This window comes from Formica exsecta, unplaced genomic scaffold (assembly GCF_003651465.1).
Source record: "Formica exsecta isolate Colony F162 unplaced genomic scaffold, ASM365146v1 scaffold149, whole genome shotgun sequence".
Classification (NCBI taxonomy): domain Eukaryota; kingdom Metazoa; phylum Arthropoda; class Insecta; order Hymenoptera; family Formicidae; genus Formica; species Formica exsecta.
In genome coordinates this window covers 302,000-322,622 of record NW_021848818.1, presented here as the reverse complement: position 1 = coordinate 322,622, position 20,623 = coordinate 302,000, and the positions used below count along the sequence as shown (strand labels likewise).

At 37.2% G+C, this 20,623-nt stretch overlaps 1 protein-coding gene across 1 annotated transcript in view; it reads left to right on the top strand.

Moving 5' to 3' along the window:
- The window catches only part of LOC115246354 (kin of IRRE-like protein 2), a 184,679-nt gene that overhangs the window by 138,707 nt on the left and 25,349 nt on the right, over positions 1–20,623 (top strand). The window contains 3 exon segments of the mRNA XM_029825108.1: positions 5,983–6,110; positions 17,717–17,900; positions 18,931–19,066. Coding sequence (XP_029680968.1) covers positions 5,983–6,110; positions 17,717–17,900; positions 18,931–19,066 — 448 coding nt within the window.

The following is a 20,623-nucleotide window of genomic DNA, read 5'->3' as shown; positions in this document are numbered from 1 at the left end:
AGAGGTTGTTGCATTGGTAAGAGGAGTTCGCGAAAGATGCGAAAAGATTAACGAGCTGTTGTGGATGCATTTTACACGCGTCCCCTGTATACCTCCGGGAGTTCTTAATGCGATTCGTGGCGCCTCGCAAGAAAGGAAAAGCGTGATTTGAATGCAGTTCGCTCTGAGGGACGTTTAAATGGCAAAGAATACAAAAACGGCCGAGCTAATCGACGATCTAAATCGCGAGTCTCTTAACGTTTTCTTTAGTATACGTAACATATAATTTTTTATTGTTTTTTTTAATGCGTTGGACTGTCCATTATTTCTCTTTTAAATCCCAGATATGCACAGTTGCAGTTGCATCTGCAACTATGTTTCTTCTTTGATGACAATTCATGTCGACGCGCATAATTTTGAAAACATCATGTTGCGTCGTGCGTGTTTGTATGTGTGTGTGTACGCTTATAAATATCACAGCATGTCGGCACACTCTCTGTAGATCTGGAGTGGCGTCTTTGTTCCTGCGCTCGCGATTAATTATTCACCGACAATCAGTGGGACGCACCAATGCTAATAGACGAACGGTTATACATATACATATATACTGACGAGTTATGCATGCTTCGTGTCGAATCGATGATGATTGCTTAGTGGCGATGGCGACCTAATAAATACGAGCGTTGTAAAATTCTAACCGGCTTATATATTGATCTGCACTTATCTCCCGACTCTGACGAACAATTTGGTATGACTTATAAGATTAGAATTTATACTTTCTAACAACAATTATTAAAGCCGATTACTTAAATATTATTTCTTGTAATATTTTTTCTATGTTCATAGTGTTTATTTTGTTAGATTTTAGTCGATTGTATTAACGTCCGAATCACATACAAGTTCTATACTTAATTCATATTTTTTATTCATATTTTTTTTATTATAATTCGTATATTTTTTAGGGAACTTGTGCTTTTAAAGAACAAGAGCTTTATTTTCTATCATTCGTGCAATGTTTAGAAAAAGAATATCTACATTATATATTAGGAAAAGTTGCATCAAAAAAATATAAATGTATGTTTGGTTTTATATTTTTCTTTCTTTTTTTGTAAAGACTATAGTTTTACGAATTATAAATATTTTGCTGCATTTTTTTTTATATGACGATGCAATTGTTATGAGAAATTAAAAAAAAGACAAATCGATACATATATATATGTATTGCACGCAGTTGTATATATTGTGATAGTTTTTCATCGCAGAGGAGCGCGTTATATATTGGCGACTCGACTCATCCTGTACACTAGTGTGTCTCCGATATTTCGCGCTTTCATCCCGCGGTTCTGTCTGTTTTTTCACGTTGCGAAACGCCAAGGTTTCGTGGCAATCGCAACCGCGTAGCTCTCCGAACTTGTCTTATGCTCGACATTTCCAACATCAACGTCACCGTTTGTGGCCGTGCTTTTTTATGCCGCGAAAAAATGTATAACTATATGTCGCAGAATATTGGTTCAGGTTTGCGCACTGTCTATAACTTATCGTCTCCAATTTCTCGAGTATTTCGCAGTCCGTCGAGAACTTTTAAAGAATATATTTGTAAGTTTTTTCTCAGTGTCTCCTCGCGAAAGAGCCGCTCGACGAATAGGCGAAATCGATACTTATTCGAGGAAGAAACATGTCGAGATAAAAAGGTGTTTTTAATTTTTTTGGTCGATGTGTGCTATCGAGAAGCGCGATATCGCTTTTCGTGAATACGATTTTGGCGAAATTTTCCTACGTATTATTTATGTCGTTGTTCGTACGCGAGCATTATCCGACAGCTCGTTTCGTTCTTCACATATTGGCATTTAAATGCGGCGGTTTCATGTAACGTTGCAATAAACTTCGCCTTGATTGAACATCAATAATGAACGAACGGTAGCAAAAGCACTTTTCGAAAGTTTCTTTTGATTGTATCAACATTTCGATCATTTTCGCAATAACAGCGATCGACCGTTCGCGTTTTTCATGCTTGCATTTTTCACGAGGTTTCCGTGTACCGTGTCACGGCCATATAATTGGCCGGTTAACCAACGCACTAAATTTACATTAAAAAAAAATAATTTATCGAGAATGATTGGACACGTGCACACACGAATACACGCGTGTTCGCTGCAAGCGATATAATTTAAGTCGCTTAATTAATCATGTCGGCGTAACTTCGATGAAGAGCGTAATCGAATACCAACGAACTTTCATTGATACAATGTCCGGTTTCTTTCGTTAATTCTGATGTCCGATAATGATGAGAACGAGAATATCGAATTCCCACACTCGAACTGTCTGCGTTGGTATCGTAATTTTCTCTATCCAACGTGCCATATAAGAAAATACGCTAGAAATACACGAATAATCGATCGGTGTTTAATTAATATGGTTTTAATTCAGACCTGTGCGCCTATTTAATACATGATTTTAATTAAGTGCCGTCGAAAATATATCCGCAAGAGTTATTTACGAAGATTCATTCGTCTATTAAGCCTTGTTTATTTATAGCGAAACACAGATCGTGTCGAAGTAAATAACGCGCGAAACACAGGAAGGATAGGAAAGAGAACAGCCAGTGTTTTTAGATTCTTCGGCGTCGGTCTGTCTGGCGAGCGCAACGGGGCTGTTTTTCTCTCTTATTTTCACGTTCTCGAATATCGGTCGTACAGGCAAAGCAAATTTTGTGGCGTTACCGAAACTTTTTTCCATCCCCTCGACAGAGTGTTTGAGGGTCGGCGATCGAGGTCGCGCAAACGTTCACGTTGCTCTACACGGACTTGCAAACGAGATTAACCGGTCGAGAGGCGCGGGAGAGACAACCGCCGCGGATTTGCGACCGTGCCAAGCCGCTTTGAAAGTCCAGCCGAATTAGAGAATCTCTGTCAAATCGATGGGGATGAGAAGTAAAGTGTATTTTGCAACGACATATCAACTTTAGAACTGTCTTTGTGTCTCTTTTTATTTTTCACCTCAGGTAACTGACATCGTTCCGTGCAAATTTTTTTCAAAAAGGTTGGAAAGCAAATAAAAAACAATTCGTATTCATATGTGTCTGTTACTTATAACTTAATGTAATTATTGTAATGATTATGTAATAAATGCGATTAAAGTAATATTTTAGCAAAATGTTGGGATAAAATAATATTATTAGAAGTATATTTTTGTTTAAATAAAACGTATACATTTTTTTCCTATGTATACGTAGAGAGAGAGAGAGAGAGAGAGAGAAAAAATTTCGTACCATACAATTTTTAAACATCGTATTACCTACGTCTGTTCCTACTTTAATTTTTGAAAAATGAATTTATTAGATCACGTGGGCGCGGGTGTTGCTCCATTTCCGCAAAAATGAGGTGTATTCTGCAACACGAGCAAAGTTAGTTACCCGCGTTCCGAGTTGTAGTACATTATACCTGACATGTTACAAGAATTTATGATACATCTTTCTCTGCGTAGCTTTATCGTTCTTTTTACACCCGCAAAAATGAGTGCACCCCTTATATAGTACCTTTTTACATAATCGTTTCTTTTTTTGCAAGTAATATATATTTATTAAATCAATTAAATTGTGTATATTATATATATTCAAAATACTAAAATAAAATATCAAAAATAGATATATATATATATATATACAGTCATTATTAATGATTTTTGTATTTTTCGCTTTCTTTGACATGATGAAAATTTGCGAGTGTTGTAATACTGTTTCGTACCACAGCAGGAAAAATAATATCTTCCGAATATATCTTTACGACGCGCCAGGACGACTTCAATTCGCTTCTGCCGTCGCCTCTTTCCAACGCCGCGGTAATTTGTTCGTATCTATTTGACTTTACTCTACAGACTACAGTCGTAATTATTATTGCAGATAGAAAGCGTTGCAATTTCGGTCCAAGTATATTTACACAGCGCTCGCGAAAGTACAGCTCGTCGCCTCGACGTACAAACACAATTAACAGCCGGAGCGTGTGTCCCGCGTCAAGCCTCGAATTTACTTTACGGAACCTGTTGCAGGGGATCCTTGAGTTTTGCCTTATTCTCGCCGGCATTTTCTCGGGATTGCGTCGCTTTTACAATCCTGCCGCTACGTTACGCGAATAACGACTGATAGCATTGCCGCGTGTATGCTCACAATCGAACTTTATACGATTAAGAACTTGTATCTCGTTGAGATAAAATTATATTACGTTTATAATATGAATCTCTCACGTAGTTAATTGCCAATATTGAATTTTAATAATTATTTATAAGTTTAATCTTTGATTTATTCATGTTTTCCAGTTTTATAGCGTTGATGGGAAAAAGATCTTTTTTTAGCGTTTTTAGCGATCCATCTTTATAACGTACAATCCGGCTATGATATCAAAATTTAATTCGATATCGACGCGGTAAATAAATTTTTGATAAATAAAAGCGAACATATATATTCCAATGTTTCACATTTTGTATTTCAAATTTTACTGAATTTATTGCGCAAGAGACGAAAATATCACAAAATGTAATGGCATTATCAAACAGGAAATGCTGTTTTTCTTTCGCATTTGTAAATACTGTTGCGGTGCTCGTCGAATCGCACGAGCTGCATGCGCACGTTGTTAATTTTGCAAAGTTATTTCCGCGAGCCGCATACGACGCGGCAGCGCGTTTTATTAATCATCTCTATGTCGGTGAAAAATTGAATTTTTAACGCTGCAATCCGACAAAAAGCGTACGCTGCGATCCTGAAATTTTCACATACTCCTGGCAAAGCGACAATACATCCGCATCCGTATTGCATTTTGCCCAACTAGTGTAAAATTGATATGTTTATTTCTGACTAATTGTTTGTGTTACGTTTCTTTTCAGCGGTCAAATTTTATTTTTACCAGCGTAATTTTATATATTGGGAATTATATACATTTTTTGCATTCTAAGTTAATAAGCTACTTTAATATAATATAAATAATATAATAATATAAGCTACTTTTTGTGATAAAAAAGTATGAATTCTTTAAACATTTTTTTTTTAATATTCTTTCTTTTGAAATGATTAAACTTAATAAAACTAATAATTATTAAGCAGAAATTATACATATATAAATATATTTAATATATGTAATAAATTGTTGAAAATAGAGAGAGAGAGAGAGAGAGAGATAAATTCGTTAGATATAATAAATGTGATTGAATTCTTACTTAAATATAAAAACTAAGAGGTTTAAGTGTTCTTATTTCGTAAACTTAGCATATTTTTAGAGAATTGTAAATGATAAAATTTTTTGATAAGAGGATCGATAAACTTTAATTTATTTGTATTAATTTTATGATTATTCCTGAGCTTTATAGTATAAAACATATTTTAAACGCATTTAGATATTAAACTTGCTCAATTTAGTTCATCCGGAGAATACTAAGAGCGGCGAAGAAATAATTAACGTCGGCTAACGAGACGCGATTAATGCCTGCGAGTATATATACAAGTCTGCGCGTGCATCGTCGCATCGAAGTCAGTACCGCCGCGTCTGCCGTCATTCGATTAGCGCTAAATACAATTTATCGGCAAACTTAAAAGGTGAAAACTGAAGATCGTAGCTTAGCACGGACCGAGTTAAATGAGTTTGCGAAGTTGCGAATTAAATAACAACTTTAACGAGGTTGCAGGCTGCCTTAATGCTCAGCTAAACCCCGTACTTATATCCTGCCTTTACCATCTGTCTGTACTTTAGCGTTGACTAAAAAGGAGACTCCTCCTTTTCCCTTTTTTTCTTCTCCCCCCGCCGCTCTCTTTCTCTCTCTCCCTTTCTCTCTCTCTCTCTCTCTCTGCAAAAAATACAGAATAAACGTTTGAGCAGCCAAAGGTGCCGCGAGATGGAAAGCAACGAAGCGTCGCTTGCACGACTATCGTCATAGTCATATGCATTATTTAATAAATGTTTGCGCACGCGATACCACAACATATGAAATTTTATTTGTTCCTGTTGTAATTGCTTGCAGTTTGTCATGGGATCCAGCAATTTGATGAAACGCCGCAGTACACCGAGGTCAATCCTGGCCAAGACGCGAAGCTGGTGTGTCGAGTCCTTGGAAAGAGAGGGCAGTGCATTTGGCAGAAGGATCAAAAGGTACGCAATTATTCCTTGTTTGAAGCAGTTGGCTATATTTAAAGTTGAATGAAAGGGGGAGATCATTCTTCTTCGTCACGCGTTCTTCTAGCAGTTATACTATTAAATTGCTTATCAATGCAATTGCTGCGGAAAATATTTTATTTATTTCTTATCGAAGCGAAAAACTTTGACTATTTATATCAAAGTTATATAGAGTAGATATTATAAAAAAAGTGGTTAGTTAAAAATTTATAAAATTGACAAAAATGAGAATTGTTTTACGTGCGCAATGAAATATGTTTTTTCCCCCACATATATAAGTTTTATTTTCTAGAATATTTTTTTTCGCCTTACACATAAGCAAATTTCTACTATATGTAAGCGAGTTATAGAAAAAGACACGAGTTTTTGAATCTGATCGAAAGTGGATTGTCGAGCGTAAGTACAAAACAGAATTGTTCTCCCGGAACGATCGGAAGTTTAGGATACAAGCACGACAACGGTAACATTCGCTAGATGCGATCGCGAAAATTGAAAAACACAACATCCGGACCCGAGAGGAGGTGCAACTTGTGTGTACCGTATCGTAACTCGGAGCATTTCATTGGTTCCGTTCTGCTTTTCTAAGTCCGTGGCAATCGACTTTTCCTCGTTCACCGCGTACGAGCGCGTAAACTTTCAGATAAGTTTGTCCTGGCCGGAAGTGGACGCTACAGGATGCGCGACGATTCGTTCGTTTGTCCGTGGAATCTAAAGAGGAAAGGAAACCTGGCCGCTTCAAACTTTCGCGGAACTCCATGATAGTGTTCGTCAACTAACTAAGTTCTCCAACTAGTTTCAGTGCAGATAATTCTCGTACATCATATTGTCTATTGTTATCGTCGTTTATTTTTATTTAACGATTTATTTTTAATTTTAATCGGTCAGAAAAATATTTAAAAAATACTTTTTTGCAATTTTGAAGGGTTCAAATGCAAAAATAAGACAAGTTTGCAATTTTTCATGGTTGACTTTAAATACGAAATATTTAGAAACACATTTAGAGTTCAACATTCAAAATCATAGATTTACTCTAATTCTGTACTGAATCTTTCAGTTGAAGAAAAAAGCGAAAAAGATTAATCTTTTTACATGATTTTTTAATAACTATTAATTTTATCATTGGAAAAAATTATACATTGTATTACGTCTGTCACAGAGTACATTTTCTATTATGACAAATTTTGTTTAGATTTAAATTGAAGCTTTTATAACACGAAATTATTAAATTAATATGATAATGTACAATATAATATTATTTAGGAATGTTTCCTAGACTCATCCTCTAATGTTCCAAATAGTTTAAGAAATATAATAGCATTATAACATGTGAATTAACGCAAGTTGTTCACTCCAGTTACACGGTGTTCCAAATTTCTATTTTACTCTACCGTAAGATTTATTTACTCGAATCTATTTGAATAATATTATATTCGCCCTGCTGATATATAACATAGATTTAAATTTACTATATATAACGTATAAAGTTTTTCACCAAGCTATAAAATTCGATACATCACTAATACGTAGCTTTCGCTATTACAATTTATAGGAATACATAGTTCACTGCGAGACGTCACAATCATAAAGTCACAAAAGGATGATTTATCGTGCGGTCCTTCGTTTGCTTGATCAGCCGGAATCTGGCGGTAACGCGTTTCCTCGCATGATAAATTTGAGTGCGCGCGCGATAACGAACTCGATATTTCACTTGGCCGAAAACACAAATACGAAACGATATGGATCGCGATCGCCGGTTCGGCGGGGCAAAAGTTAAAATTTTCAATTAAATCGACACGGCGACATCAAAACAGCGCTTCCGTCGTTGAATCGTGTGACGATTTCGAAAACCGGCTTTCCGTGTTCGCGTCGAGTCGTTTTCCGTGCCGCCGCATCCTGGCTCCCTAAATTATTACAGCGGCGATTTGTACACGAACAGGTACCACACATACACGTACATACATAGATACATAGGTAGGTATATACGATCTCGCGCGTAATAGAGAATAATACGGTTTTACGAGCCGCGATGTATCCACGTTAGCGGTCGCGTAAATCCGCGATACATCTTCAGAAGGCGGACGACTCGTATCGATATAAAGCCTTCGCGTCTCTCTCTCTCTCTCTTTCTCTCTCTATATAGATATCGTACGAACATGTACGAATGAATCTTTCCGATGCGCGCCACGTACCTCGACCTGAGATCGAATATATATCTGTACGTCTGGCGCTTGATTGGAGATGAGACGGGCCGGAAACCGCGAAAACACGGAATGTTACGCAGCATTCTCGGAAGCCAGGCGGCGAAGAAAAAGCGAGGAAAGCAGACGCTTGATTGGCATGCTCGTGGCGTTTTATGCAAAGTCGTCTCTTAAAATGGTACACGCTTCCACGCGATATCTCCGAGTTTAATCGAACGCGATCTCTTAAACGATTTGAAGCATTTCGCGAGATGCATTTTTAATAGTTTAAAATTTTGTTTAATAGTTTAATAGTTTGTCTATACTTTAATAATTTTTTTTATTATATATGCCAATATATATAAATAAGATATTTCACTGTACAGTAATTTCTTTCGTGTGAAATTGTTTTTAAGAAGATATGCAAACGTTTTTTTTACTTATAATTACAAATTGTGAAACGGTTACATATTTAACGAAATAGACGTCTATTTATTATTGCAACTGCTTGATTTTTTATAAGCAAATCTTATCATCTCTGTAAATCTTTCCTTATTTAATCATCTCGTAATATCATTTGTGCCAGAGCCTTCGCGAAACTTCTCGAGTCGTCGTTCTTAAACAGCTTGCATGTTTATATCATATATCTGGATGTATTTATGTATGTTACACGGGAGTATCAAGTCAGAGGACATTAATTCTGGCGAAGTTAAAAAGTTTTACGGAAAGCGGAATCTCGTTCGACGCTTGCAAAGATTTAACGCAACGTGATCTTATTACGTTAAGAGTTTAAAGCTATACGCAGCTCTCTTGCGGCAGTTTCCTTTCTTTCCTCTTGTAATCACCCCAAGCGCGTTTTACTTACCCTCCTCCGAAGACGATAGTAAGTTTAGTGAGAGCTTTATGCACGTGACATTTATGTGCCGCAAAAAAGCCGGAGGAAAGATAAAGCTTCGAAAAACGCCACGTCGACAGACTGCGAAGTGCGACTCTAAATTGAAATCATTACAACTTTCAAATCATTACAACTTTTAAATCATTACAACTTTTCCCGGTCGAGGAAAAAGAAACAGAAGTCTTTCGCAGCCGGGGATGAAAAGTCATGCCAAAGCGAGAAAACGAACATGTCGGAGGGGATGATTGTGGTCGAAAGATGGCAAAAAGTAAGGGCGAAGATCGATGGTCGGCGAACAAAACGCGACATTTCACCGTAAAAGACAAGTACTTGAGTAAAAAATGTTCTGCGGTTTAATTCTCGGCGATTTCGTTTTTTCTCTTGCACGAGAGATCATGTGACACTTAGAAAAACGACAACAATATTTGTTACAAACTTTTTATGTATCTGTCAAGTCGCAGCTGAAAAACATGTCATATTTCGAAAATTTTAGTTTTATAGAAAAATCGTTATACATATAATATATATGTATATGTTCGAGGATAAATTAACTTTGTACTCGGGAACAACGTAACTATAATTTGATGATATGAAAAACATTTGGAAGAATTCAGGAATTACGGTAATTAAAAGTGATTGTGTTTACGCGTTTATGTCCGCTGCGACGCTTTGCACTTTTCATTTTATTTATTGTTATCGATTACTGCAGATATTTGTTGCAGTGATTATCAGAGTGTGAATAATATGTATTTGTGTACGTATAAATGCGTATAGCTTTTGTAATTATTACAGAGAATACTCGATCGGAGAACCATTCCTGTGCATGATTTAATTAATTGAGAATAAAAACGCATGATAGCAATGACAGAACAATATGTATTAATAGCGATTAAATTCGAGTCAAAGATAGTCCACATCTATGCTATGCAAATGTATTTGAGTGCCCTTTGTATTATTATTATCAAAAATATTAACACGGATAATTATTTTGCGAATTGCAGATGAAATGATGGTCTATTGTTATTCTCGACTGCTGTCAACTATAGGTTGTTTATAAAGCAGTCTCTGTTGAAAAGTTTACACGATACATATATGTTCATAATTTGGCAAAGTTGAGATGTATCTCTATATATAAAGAACTTTGTATATTTCATTTGAAACATATACCTTTAAACTAATGCGAGATTATCTAAAGCGATAAAGCAGTCAACGTATAAAAGATTCAAAGAAAATATTTACAGATTAAACATTCAGGATTGGCAATTAAAAATTATTGATGTTTAAATCGATATATCTTGCTGATTATTAACAATGACCGCAAAAAGAATTTAAACGCTGTGCGAATCATTGCAATGCCAATAGTCGATTTCGGCGCGAGATATTGTTTGGAACGTCGGCAAAAAGGAAGGGAATTTGAAAATAACAGAGGACACGTGTTTGCATTTGTATCCGCGTGTTAATAATGGAATTATTAACGCGACGCAAAGATCAGAGGGGGATCGTCGCCGTAATCGTCGGCTTTCACGGCGGCACGAGGGCCAAACAAAAGGGACTACAGGGCGCGCGAGGCGGAGTGGACGGATAAGAGGCGCCGAGTGGCCTCTCTCGTGGCTTTGGATATTTATCATTGCGCATCTTTCCGCGCGATGTGAACCATTGTGCCCCCGAAAGCGTCCCCGCCTAAATGCTCTTGAAGAGCCGCGCAATATACCGGGTATTATATACTTACGTACACACCAAGACAGCTGCGGCTGTATATACGCTGCGTGCGAGATGCGTACATTAATTTGCATATTAATTTGCGAAGGTAAGCTGGCCCCGGTGACGTTTGGATTAGAGAAAATATCGGTGGCGATATATACTCTAGGCGTGCACACAACACTCTCGCTTCCATTGCACTTTCGTGAGATCGCGTTGCACTCCTCTCCCGGGCATTATTTTATACGACGGAATATTTAGCTTTGTTCTTGATTGCGCTTTGAAATGAAATTCCACGATGCGCTTTGTTACGAGTCGAGTGAAACGAATTCAAAATTGCATATGCATACGATTTCTACTTAATGTTTCGTAACTATGAAGATTAATATTTTGTAATAGGGCTGCGTATATTGTACAATTGCGTTGATATTCTCCACTCGCGCGAGACTGTGTTGTGAGACGTTTGTTTAACTTTTTAATTACTATATGAAAATTGTATAAATGTTAATATAACATAACTGCGCCCTGCAGTTATAACTTTGGTAGACACGTATACAGGGGCATCGCGTATACGTGCCTCAGCGACGCGTGAACTAATTTGCATATTAATTCATGTAGATAATCTGTTTTAATGACATCTGGATTAGGGAAAATGTATGCTTAATATATCACCCTATGGCATCCCGAGTGGCACGGGTGCGTTTCTCGCGTACTAATAGATTTCGATTATACGACGCATCGATAATTCTATGTATATCGATATCGACAGTGATAACTGACAGCATAATATACTGTCGCAAGATACAAATTTAAATTTCTCCAAAAGAATTATTTAACATTAGTCAGATAGTTTTATATCAAAAACGAACGATTAAATTTGATTTGAAATCTTTAATTAATTTTCTTGAATTTCCGAGTTTAATTTCTTCTCCGAAAAGAGTTGTTTTTTCAAAATATTAGGTACTATCCTGACTTGAGAACAAAAAAAAAAAAAAAAAAAAATGTAAGCGGCAAATACATTTTTTCCTCTTCCGCTTACTTGCAAATCTATCTCCATTATCGGATCGCGTCTTTAGCACAGAGACTGCTCTCGATATTCCGCAAGACAGATTTTTCATTAAGATTTATGTACCGCCCAGAATACGACCGGTAATTTTTCAATTCCATTCGCAGCAAAGCCGTAATGAAATATTGCACGGGGGTTTAATGTACTCGAAATGCCTCCTAAGAATTAAAAATTTTCTTTTCCGCTTTATACATATAAATCTACGCGCGCACAACACATCTCAATCAATTAATTATACATAAATCGATAATTGTCAATAAATGTAGGCATCTAACGGTGTCAGGAATATTTCGCGTTGTTGGGAGAGAACACCTTAAAAGCAAAATTCGTGCGGAAGATTTTTCGCGAGGGATGAATTTTCCAGCAAAACGCGCATAAATATTTGTTATTCCAGCATAGTTAATGAGCGACGTGAAAAAAAAAGAATGTTCATCGCCCGCGCTATATGCAAATTCGTCATGATATAAAGCCTGCACGCTTGGAAATATGCTAATTCAACCGACGTCGTTTTGCGAGCTCTCGATATTCAGTACTGTCGGTCCTCCTTCACGCCTGTCTCGAATAATTCTTACTCATTGTCAGCTGAGATTACCCAAGCTAAATTAAAACTTATTCAGACTGTAGATTAGTCCTCCTCTCGAATCTAAATATTTTTTTCAAGAAGAATATGCAAATTTATGACATATATATTTTTCAAGAGGATATATATATATATATATGAAACATAATTTTTAATCTTATTAATAAAGGAAATTTATTGGAAAATATTTTCAAATAATTATTAACCAATAATCGCGATAATAATATTTAATCAATATTTGAAATGCCATTTTGATTTTCAATAATTGACACTAATTACAAAATGTATTGTTAAAGTAACATAAATTTGTTGGCTATTAATTATTTATAAATTAAATAATGGGTTTTAATCAATAATTAAAATTTGCTAAAGCCCTGCCTAATTATCTCCTGATTTCGGTTTTGGATATCAGTGAAACAAAATCCATAAAACAATGTGTAATACGGAACTATTTCTGTTCGGCATACTTAACAGAAGTAATTTTGTGAGTTAAAATGTATAAAAGACAGTGGCTGAAAAATTTATTAAAATTAAAAATTCTCGAATACACATCGTGCATTTACATACACACAAGCAAGAATGTGTCTGACAGTTTTACTTAAGTTTCCGAATAATTCTTTCGCTGCTGAATATTTGATAGCATAATAAAAGAGTATTCGATATAATTAATGTTTTTGCATTACCGTTGCAATTTATTCTAAAACGGATTTTTTTTCGTAATTAATGTGTGTACTGTTTATGTATAAAATAAAATAGTAATAAAATAGAAATCTCAATACATGATAAAAAATTCTAAAAAAATTATGTGAGATGTAATTTATTTAAATACAATTTTTATGTACCATGTTAGTTTTTTAAATAATTATTTTCGAGAACTCGCATAGCAATCTATTCACGAAATAGTCTTTAATAGTTTTCTGTATTTCGGAGCGTCTTAGAGGTAAATGCTTCTTAGAAGTAAATGCAGAATATTTCTTTGAGATTTTTAACTGGGCAAGATTCCACTTCCGGAGACGACAATGCAAATATCGTCCGATGCTCCTTAGACTCCGTTAAGGGTGGCCGCCGGGATGGTAGGCGGTGAGAGGCAACCTGGAACTTGAATATCGCATTACTGTCTCAGGCAGCGACGAAGGCTTTTCGCAGTGGGTGATCCTGAAACGAGACCCTCCGAAAGCCCGTAGATTTATGCCCCGCACGGTTTCTCGTTACTTCCTCAACCAAATATCCTCTCCCCGGCTTTTCTCTTATCCTCTTTTCCTCACCGGTCCTCAACTCGTTACCCTCCCGTCTCTTTCCGACTCGACTTTCTCCCGCGAAAGTGAATATTTATGAAAGATGTAAATAACGAACGCAAGATAATTTTCTCTTTCGGAGCCACTTTTGTTTACAACACCTCTCCCTTTCTCTTTCTATTCCTCATCCTGGAGCTTCTAACCACATCGTTTCCGTTTGTTTCATTCTATGCGCATTATTTACATTTTCTGCGACATTGCGCCAGATGCGTCCGTTTTATATCAAAGCACCGAAGTAGTCTTTGACTTATAAGCCTTCTTCAAACCGTAATATTTGAATCACACTTTTTAATAAAATGTCTGAAGTGTCAATTATAGTTTTTTTTTTTTAAATTGTACTTAACATTTGATCTGTTACGTTAACCGTTTTTTTTTTTTTTTTTTTGCGTCCGACGCTTCTGAGATTATTTCCCATCTATTTGAAATAATACTCAAGGAAAAGATTCTGTTACTAGGATTAAACTTGGGGAATATTAAAATACATCGTATATATACCAAGTATTTGTAGAGACTGTGTGTGAAAGAGGATATTATAAATATTATTAACAGTGTTATCAAAATTGCAAGTGAATAAAGTAGATTTCAAACGTCGGTATCCTCCACGGAAACGAGAAAATTAAAAACGGATACATTGCGAGGAAACTGCTCGCAGAAGTCGCCATTGTTCATTGAAAGGATTAAAATCCACGCGCGCCTGGGATGTGGCGCACCGTTCGCTTACTTACCGGGGAAAGAGGAAAGGTCCCTTTTTCTTTTTTCATGCCGTTTCTCGGCCGTCTTTGTGCCCCCGGCTCCCTGCCCTCTTCGCTGTTCTCTGTGTTCTCCGGAGAGGCCGCGACCAGCAATCAACGTAATGCACCCGCAGACACACCCCTGTCCTCATCCCTTTTCAGCGCACACAGACATAGATATGTCTGTATACGTGAGACGAACACAAACACCGTCGCATACCAAGGCAAACGGCTAAGGATACATATCCCTAAACCAAAGGCCAAACCAGATAGTACGAGGGAGTCCCGTAGTAATGCAGACGCAATGGCAATCTCTTCGAGAGCAACGAAATAGATCGTAGAACATAGACCGATAGTGAAAAACCATTGCGGTAACCAAGCACTCTTACTTTTTTCTTTCCAAAACTTTCCTCGGAAATGTAAGTTCTTACTCGTCGCTGACGATATGTATTCTTGTGATAAGCGTCGAAAAGTTCGCAATTCAAACGCAGCTCGAAATTCGTTGCGCGCAGATGCTCTTCGCTCTTTGTGTGTTTGTGAAAATTTGTGAATTTATTGAATAGAGATCGGGGAAGGAGGGGGAGAGATTCAACCGGAAAAAACGTCTCATTGCGCATTCGGAGAGTGCCTCCTGGCTTGTTCCGCCATAAGAGCGATGTTACCCTTCGCGTATGTGTGTTTGGACTGATTTGCGGCAGGGCTTGGTTAGTTCCCCGGAATATCGGAAAAGTTAGTATGCGTGTGCCTCTTCATGGACATGGACGACGAAGCGTGCGCTCGGGAATTCTGGATAACTTAGGTATAAATCTTGCGTTACCCCGACGCAAGGTATCCCGGAGAAAACGAGAGATACATGAGCTCTTCTACTCTCTAACAAGAAAAATTGTGAGGTCAATCTATTCTTTATATTTTAAATGGAATGAAAGCTCGATAATCTCAAGACGAATAATATTTTATTGTAATTGACTTCGAAGAAGTTTATGCATTCTAAGAACATCTCAGTTTCACTGCGAAACAAACGTTTGCTGTTAACTGCAAACATTCGTGACATTTAAGGACATTTTGTAATACGACAGAATGAAAAGGCAGTTACTCGAGAATGATACGATATGAGATATTAACCCGACAATGACCCAAGACGTTAATTCATACTGATAATATACTAGACATCGTTTCACCCTAACACAGCGGGCATGAGCTCGCGCCAGTAAACTCATTATTCTTCTTGTCCTGGGGGCGCATATCCCGCTCTTCGTCTACGCGCGAATAATCTTCGTCAGGATTTCGCCATTGTATTATTGTGTCTGCCACCGGGTGATAAACTGCACATTCCACAGGGAATACCGCTCCGCTCATTACTAATATAGTCACACGACGGCGTTCTATCGTAGTTAACGGAGCTCTCATTGCGTCCCTGGAGAAAACCGAAGTTAAGCATTCGTCCGTTTCAAAGCGCGACCATCTCTCGCGAGAATTCTTCATAAAAAGAATCTTGAATTCTTGAATTGAGGATATCACAAGTGGCGTAACATTTTTATGCGAGAAGAAGCGATACGGAAAGAATGAATTGTGAATATTTTCGACGAAACCGACATAATTGCATGCTTTCTTATGGAATATTCTAACTATAATACTCATTTCTTCCGAAAAAAAAAATCTAAAAATGAAAGCATTGATAGCGTTTAAAATTTTAAAAAGGATTAATTTAATTGGTTTAAATAATTTCTTTACTGTAATTTTATTAGATATATATGATCATATATATATAAAAATGGATAATTATTTTGGTTCGAAAATATAAAAAATAATGCAGGCAAAGACAGTCTCTTGAAAATATCATTATAATTTTTCATGGATCGGGCTAATTTAATCAGAACAAAGAAGCAGTTTGCAGCGAACTTAATATCTTCACCAGCAATATACAGGCGAGCGCGACGGTGCTAATTCAAGACAGTGGACCGCCGGCGGATTACGGAAACTCGTTAACCAAGTAATACCTTTAAACGACGTATTAAACGAAGCTTTTTCGCTACGCGTTCTAAAGCTACCACACAAACTTACAGATAGAACAATTCGACCTCGACCGATACGCTGACGATGTACACGCTATATAATAGCCGTCGCGATAACGTATCGCGCGAAGCCGGATGAAAGAAAAGAAAACCGAGAGAAGAGAGAAATCAATTTATCACGTTAAGCAAAAAAGTACAAACAAGTATCACGCAGTTTTAAAACAATTAATTATATATAAGTAATAAAAAATTACAATAGCGATATGCGTATAGCAAGTTAAATATAAAATCAATTTACACAGATATAAAATATCTCCAAATGAACAATAACTTTAGATTGCTACAGAAATTTTTAATTAAACTTTCGAGGAGAGGAACAAGAGAAAGCTTTCTCGATTTCGCGGGAGAGGAAAGACTGTTTTAAAGCGCGAGGGGGAAATAAGAGGAATTAAAGAGCGACCGCATGCAGGATCGATCGCTGAATTACAACCGGCGTTATGACTGCGAAACTTGCTAAGCCTGCACTTTTCTGGCGGCAGCGAAATTAATCCGCGAGAAAGAAGAGTCGAACGACATCGACGATGGGAGCCGGGGAAACCGATGATTCATTTCGGAGGTAGCGGACGGTACAACCGATGGTAGAGCTGAGCTGGGGATGGCAGGATGTACCGAAAGAGGATTTTAGTAACGAGAAGCGATCGTGATAGTTCAGATTCGTCGATTTAAAAATGTGCTGACGTGCGTGGACTATCGTTTTGGAAATTTGTCGGCGAAAATTAATTCTTCGTCTTCTATTAATCTCGCGAGACTCTTATTAATCTCGCAAATGTTTTTAATATATAATCACATTGTGTTTTTTTTCTGATATTCCTTAAGCAACACATTTTAATATCGAATTGTTGTATGTAAAATATTATATTTCGATCTTTAAGTGGAATCATATTTATGTAAAAATTGATTCTTGTATCTTCTGTATGAAAGTATTAAAATCGGATTATAAAGAAATGTGGATATATAATTTTCTTTTCGAGATAAAAGAAAGTCTAACACACATATATGTATAATGAAATATATATAAAAATTATATTATAATTAGTTTTCTCTAATAATTCTATTCTTTTTGTTTAGCCAATAGGTATGCACCTGAAGAAATACGAATGGGTGGGTTCACCAGATATCGGTGACTGCTCGTTGTGGGTGAGATCGGCCACCTTAGAGTTTGACGACGGACTCTGGCAATGTCAAGTAACCGCAAGTGATTTCACGACGCAAGACGCGTTAGCATCCGAACCAGCGAGGCTGGTCGTCAGAGGTAAATAAATCATTTTTGAGTTACATAAAAAGAGTTGTTTTCTGATCAGCAAACAAATAAACGTAAGAAGAAGTTTCGACAATGTTCTAAACATCGTACTTCATTATGATTCTCAATTCGTTTTAAATAATATTAGTAAGGACAGAGATGATACACTAAACACTAAACGTTTCGCGAGCAATATTGATTATATTATAACGTTGCATAATATTCTCTTTTGCGTATTATGCAACAGAGTAACAACTAAGTAATTTGATACAAAGTTGAAAAATCAAATCCCATTCAGCTGAATCGAGCCAGCTTATTTTTCCACGTTAATAATCGATACCAATATAATTGATTTCGATAGCTCACACTATGCTTAATGAAACGACCGACACCATTGCTGGACTCGTGTCGCGCGAAATAATTTACATAACACAATGAATACTCGCGCAGATTCGTTCGCGAACTTTATCATTATCGCTATTTTCGGAATTACAGTGTCATACCTCGTGTTTCGTATTTTTTTATCGTCGAGCGATATTTATGGCAGATTAATGTCTCTCGTCCGAGGATAGTACATTACACCGAATATAGTCCGATTAGTCGTGTAAAACCATCCCGACGACTCTCTCGATGTTACATTCACTCGGTAATCTCACGACACAATTAGCAATGAAGCAACAGGATTTATTTCTGCGCCGTGAAAATGGAGTTTGCTACGGCGCAGCGGGACGAGAATCCCTGTGCCTTTTTTTTTTTTTTTTAATCCTTACGTCTCGCAATAATCAGTTGTAATACCTGCACATTGAAAGGCCGACAATTTGAGCATATCGATATTTTATTTCGTATATAAAAAGATTAAAATTCGATCGCGCGTAAATTTATTTTTTCGTACACGACATAAATGAGTTTTGGCGAGAGAGAAAATAATTAAGTTGAATAAAGTTAAAGGAGCATTCGATGTGGTTTCTCGAAACACCGTGTATACGTTGGCGCGAGCGACGGCATACGGCGGGATTAATCCGTGCTAATTTTCTCATTCCAGTCAGCCCTCAGCGACCGCAGATAGAGTACACCGACCGTCTAATTCTCCCCGGCAGCAACGTGACAGCCCGAGCAGGTGAGATCGCTACGCTCACATGCAGAGCGCGGTATGGGAATCCTTCGCCTCTAATTAAATGGTTCGTAATTGTTGCACGTAGATTCCGTACTATTTAACTTGTGCGCGCCGCCGACCCTCTTGTTCGGCGCGCGCGCGCGCGATCTCTCGCTTCGCGTGTCTCGCTCGCTCGCCGTCTTCGCTCTCGTTTCCCGTCTTCGTCGTCACGTTCCTTCCGCTCGTTTGCTCGCTCGTCGCGAGCGTAATTATTCGGCAATTTCAGGCTTATGAGTCTACGAATTAATTAACATATATCTGTAATAAAGAGAAAGAGACGAGAATCCGTACGATACGAAATAATCGGTTAAATGGCTTGTGATTTTTATATTTGTTCTTTAAGAAATATCTAAGATTTATTAACGGATGTACTTTATATATATATATCTATAATGTGTTATTTTGCATCAAACCATTTATTTAATTTCATAATTTTCGGACTCCATAATCACGCGAATGATTCATGTCTTAAATGATCAAGATATATGTTACTATCGATTTCAAGGCATCTTTTGCCATCGGCGCGCCTCTCCTTCGACCGTCGTTGAAGAGCTTTGGGCTTGTTCCCGTTGCTCGAAGATTCCACGTAATGCATCGAGGACGCTGTCGATAGCAGAACATGCGCTCCATGAATAATCATGATCCATTCTGCATCGTGCCTGGACGAAATTAAGGAGCTACATGGTGCATTTCGTGTGATACGACGAGAAAATGTGAAACGACGAGAAAACGCGAATCTCATGCAAAAAGAAAGCGAATCGCAAAATTTTCTTAGATTCCAGTATCGTATGACTCTCCGCTTGTTATTTTCGAGCATGTAGAAAAGGGAAAGGATTTACTAGTTTTACGCTGAAACAAAAACGAAAACTGCGACAGGAAAAGAGAGAAAATACATGTGTATTTCTCTTTCTCTGTCGGCTTTAAACCTGCAATTTTCGGTTAGCAGGACGACGTCCATAGGGCGTCGAGCCACGTTCCAAATTGTAGACGGGATCCCTTGACAAGGCGACCGTTCTCCGACTGCCTCAGTCCTCAGGGCTCTCTCGCTTATCCACTTACTCACTGGGAATTATCCTAATTGACATACGCAGTACGATGCGGAATATGAGTATGCATAAACGTGTTAATTATGACCGGAGCATAGAGGCCGTGAGAGACCGTAGCACAATCGACGGCGAGTATCGAGTTTTCATTCCAAGAATACAATCGTTGACGAACGAGATAGCTGTCGTAGTAATTATTATGTCATTATCGTTAACGTTGTTGTTACGTTCTCTTGCAAGCACCGCGGGTCTCGTCGTTATTTAATTCTTTGTTATATTACGCTCGAAATATCTCGCTTTGAAACACTTTTCCACGCGTATCTGATAGCTTGTTATTGTTAGAAAAACATTTTCTAGCAAACAATTTTCTTGGCTAATTGTCTGCATGTTTTTTTCCTGTATTTAACCCTCAGACAGCAAATGATATGACAGTCATATAGGATGAATCTTGACTCATAGTAAATGTTTTTTGTACATCATGTATATACACTAAACTTTTATATATATTATATTTTATATTATATTTTTATTTAATTAGT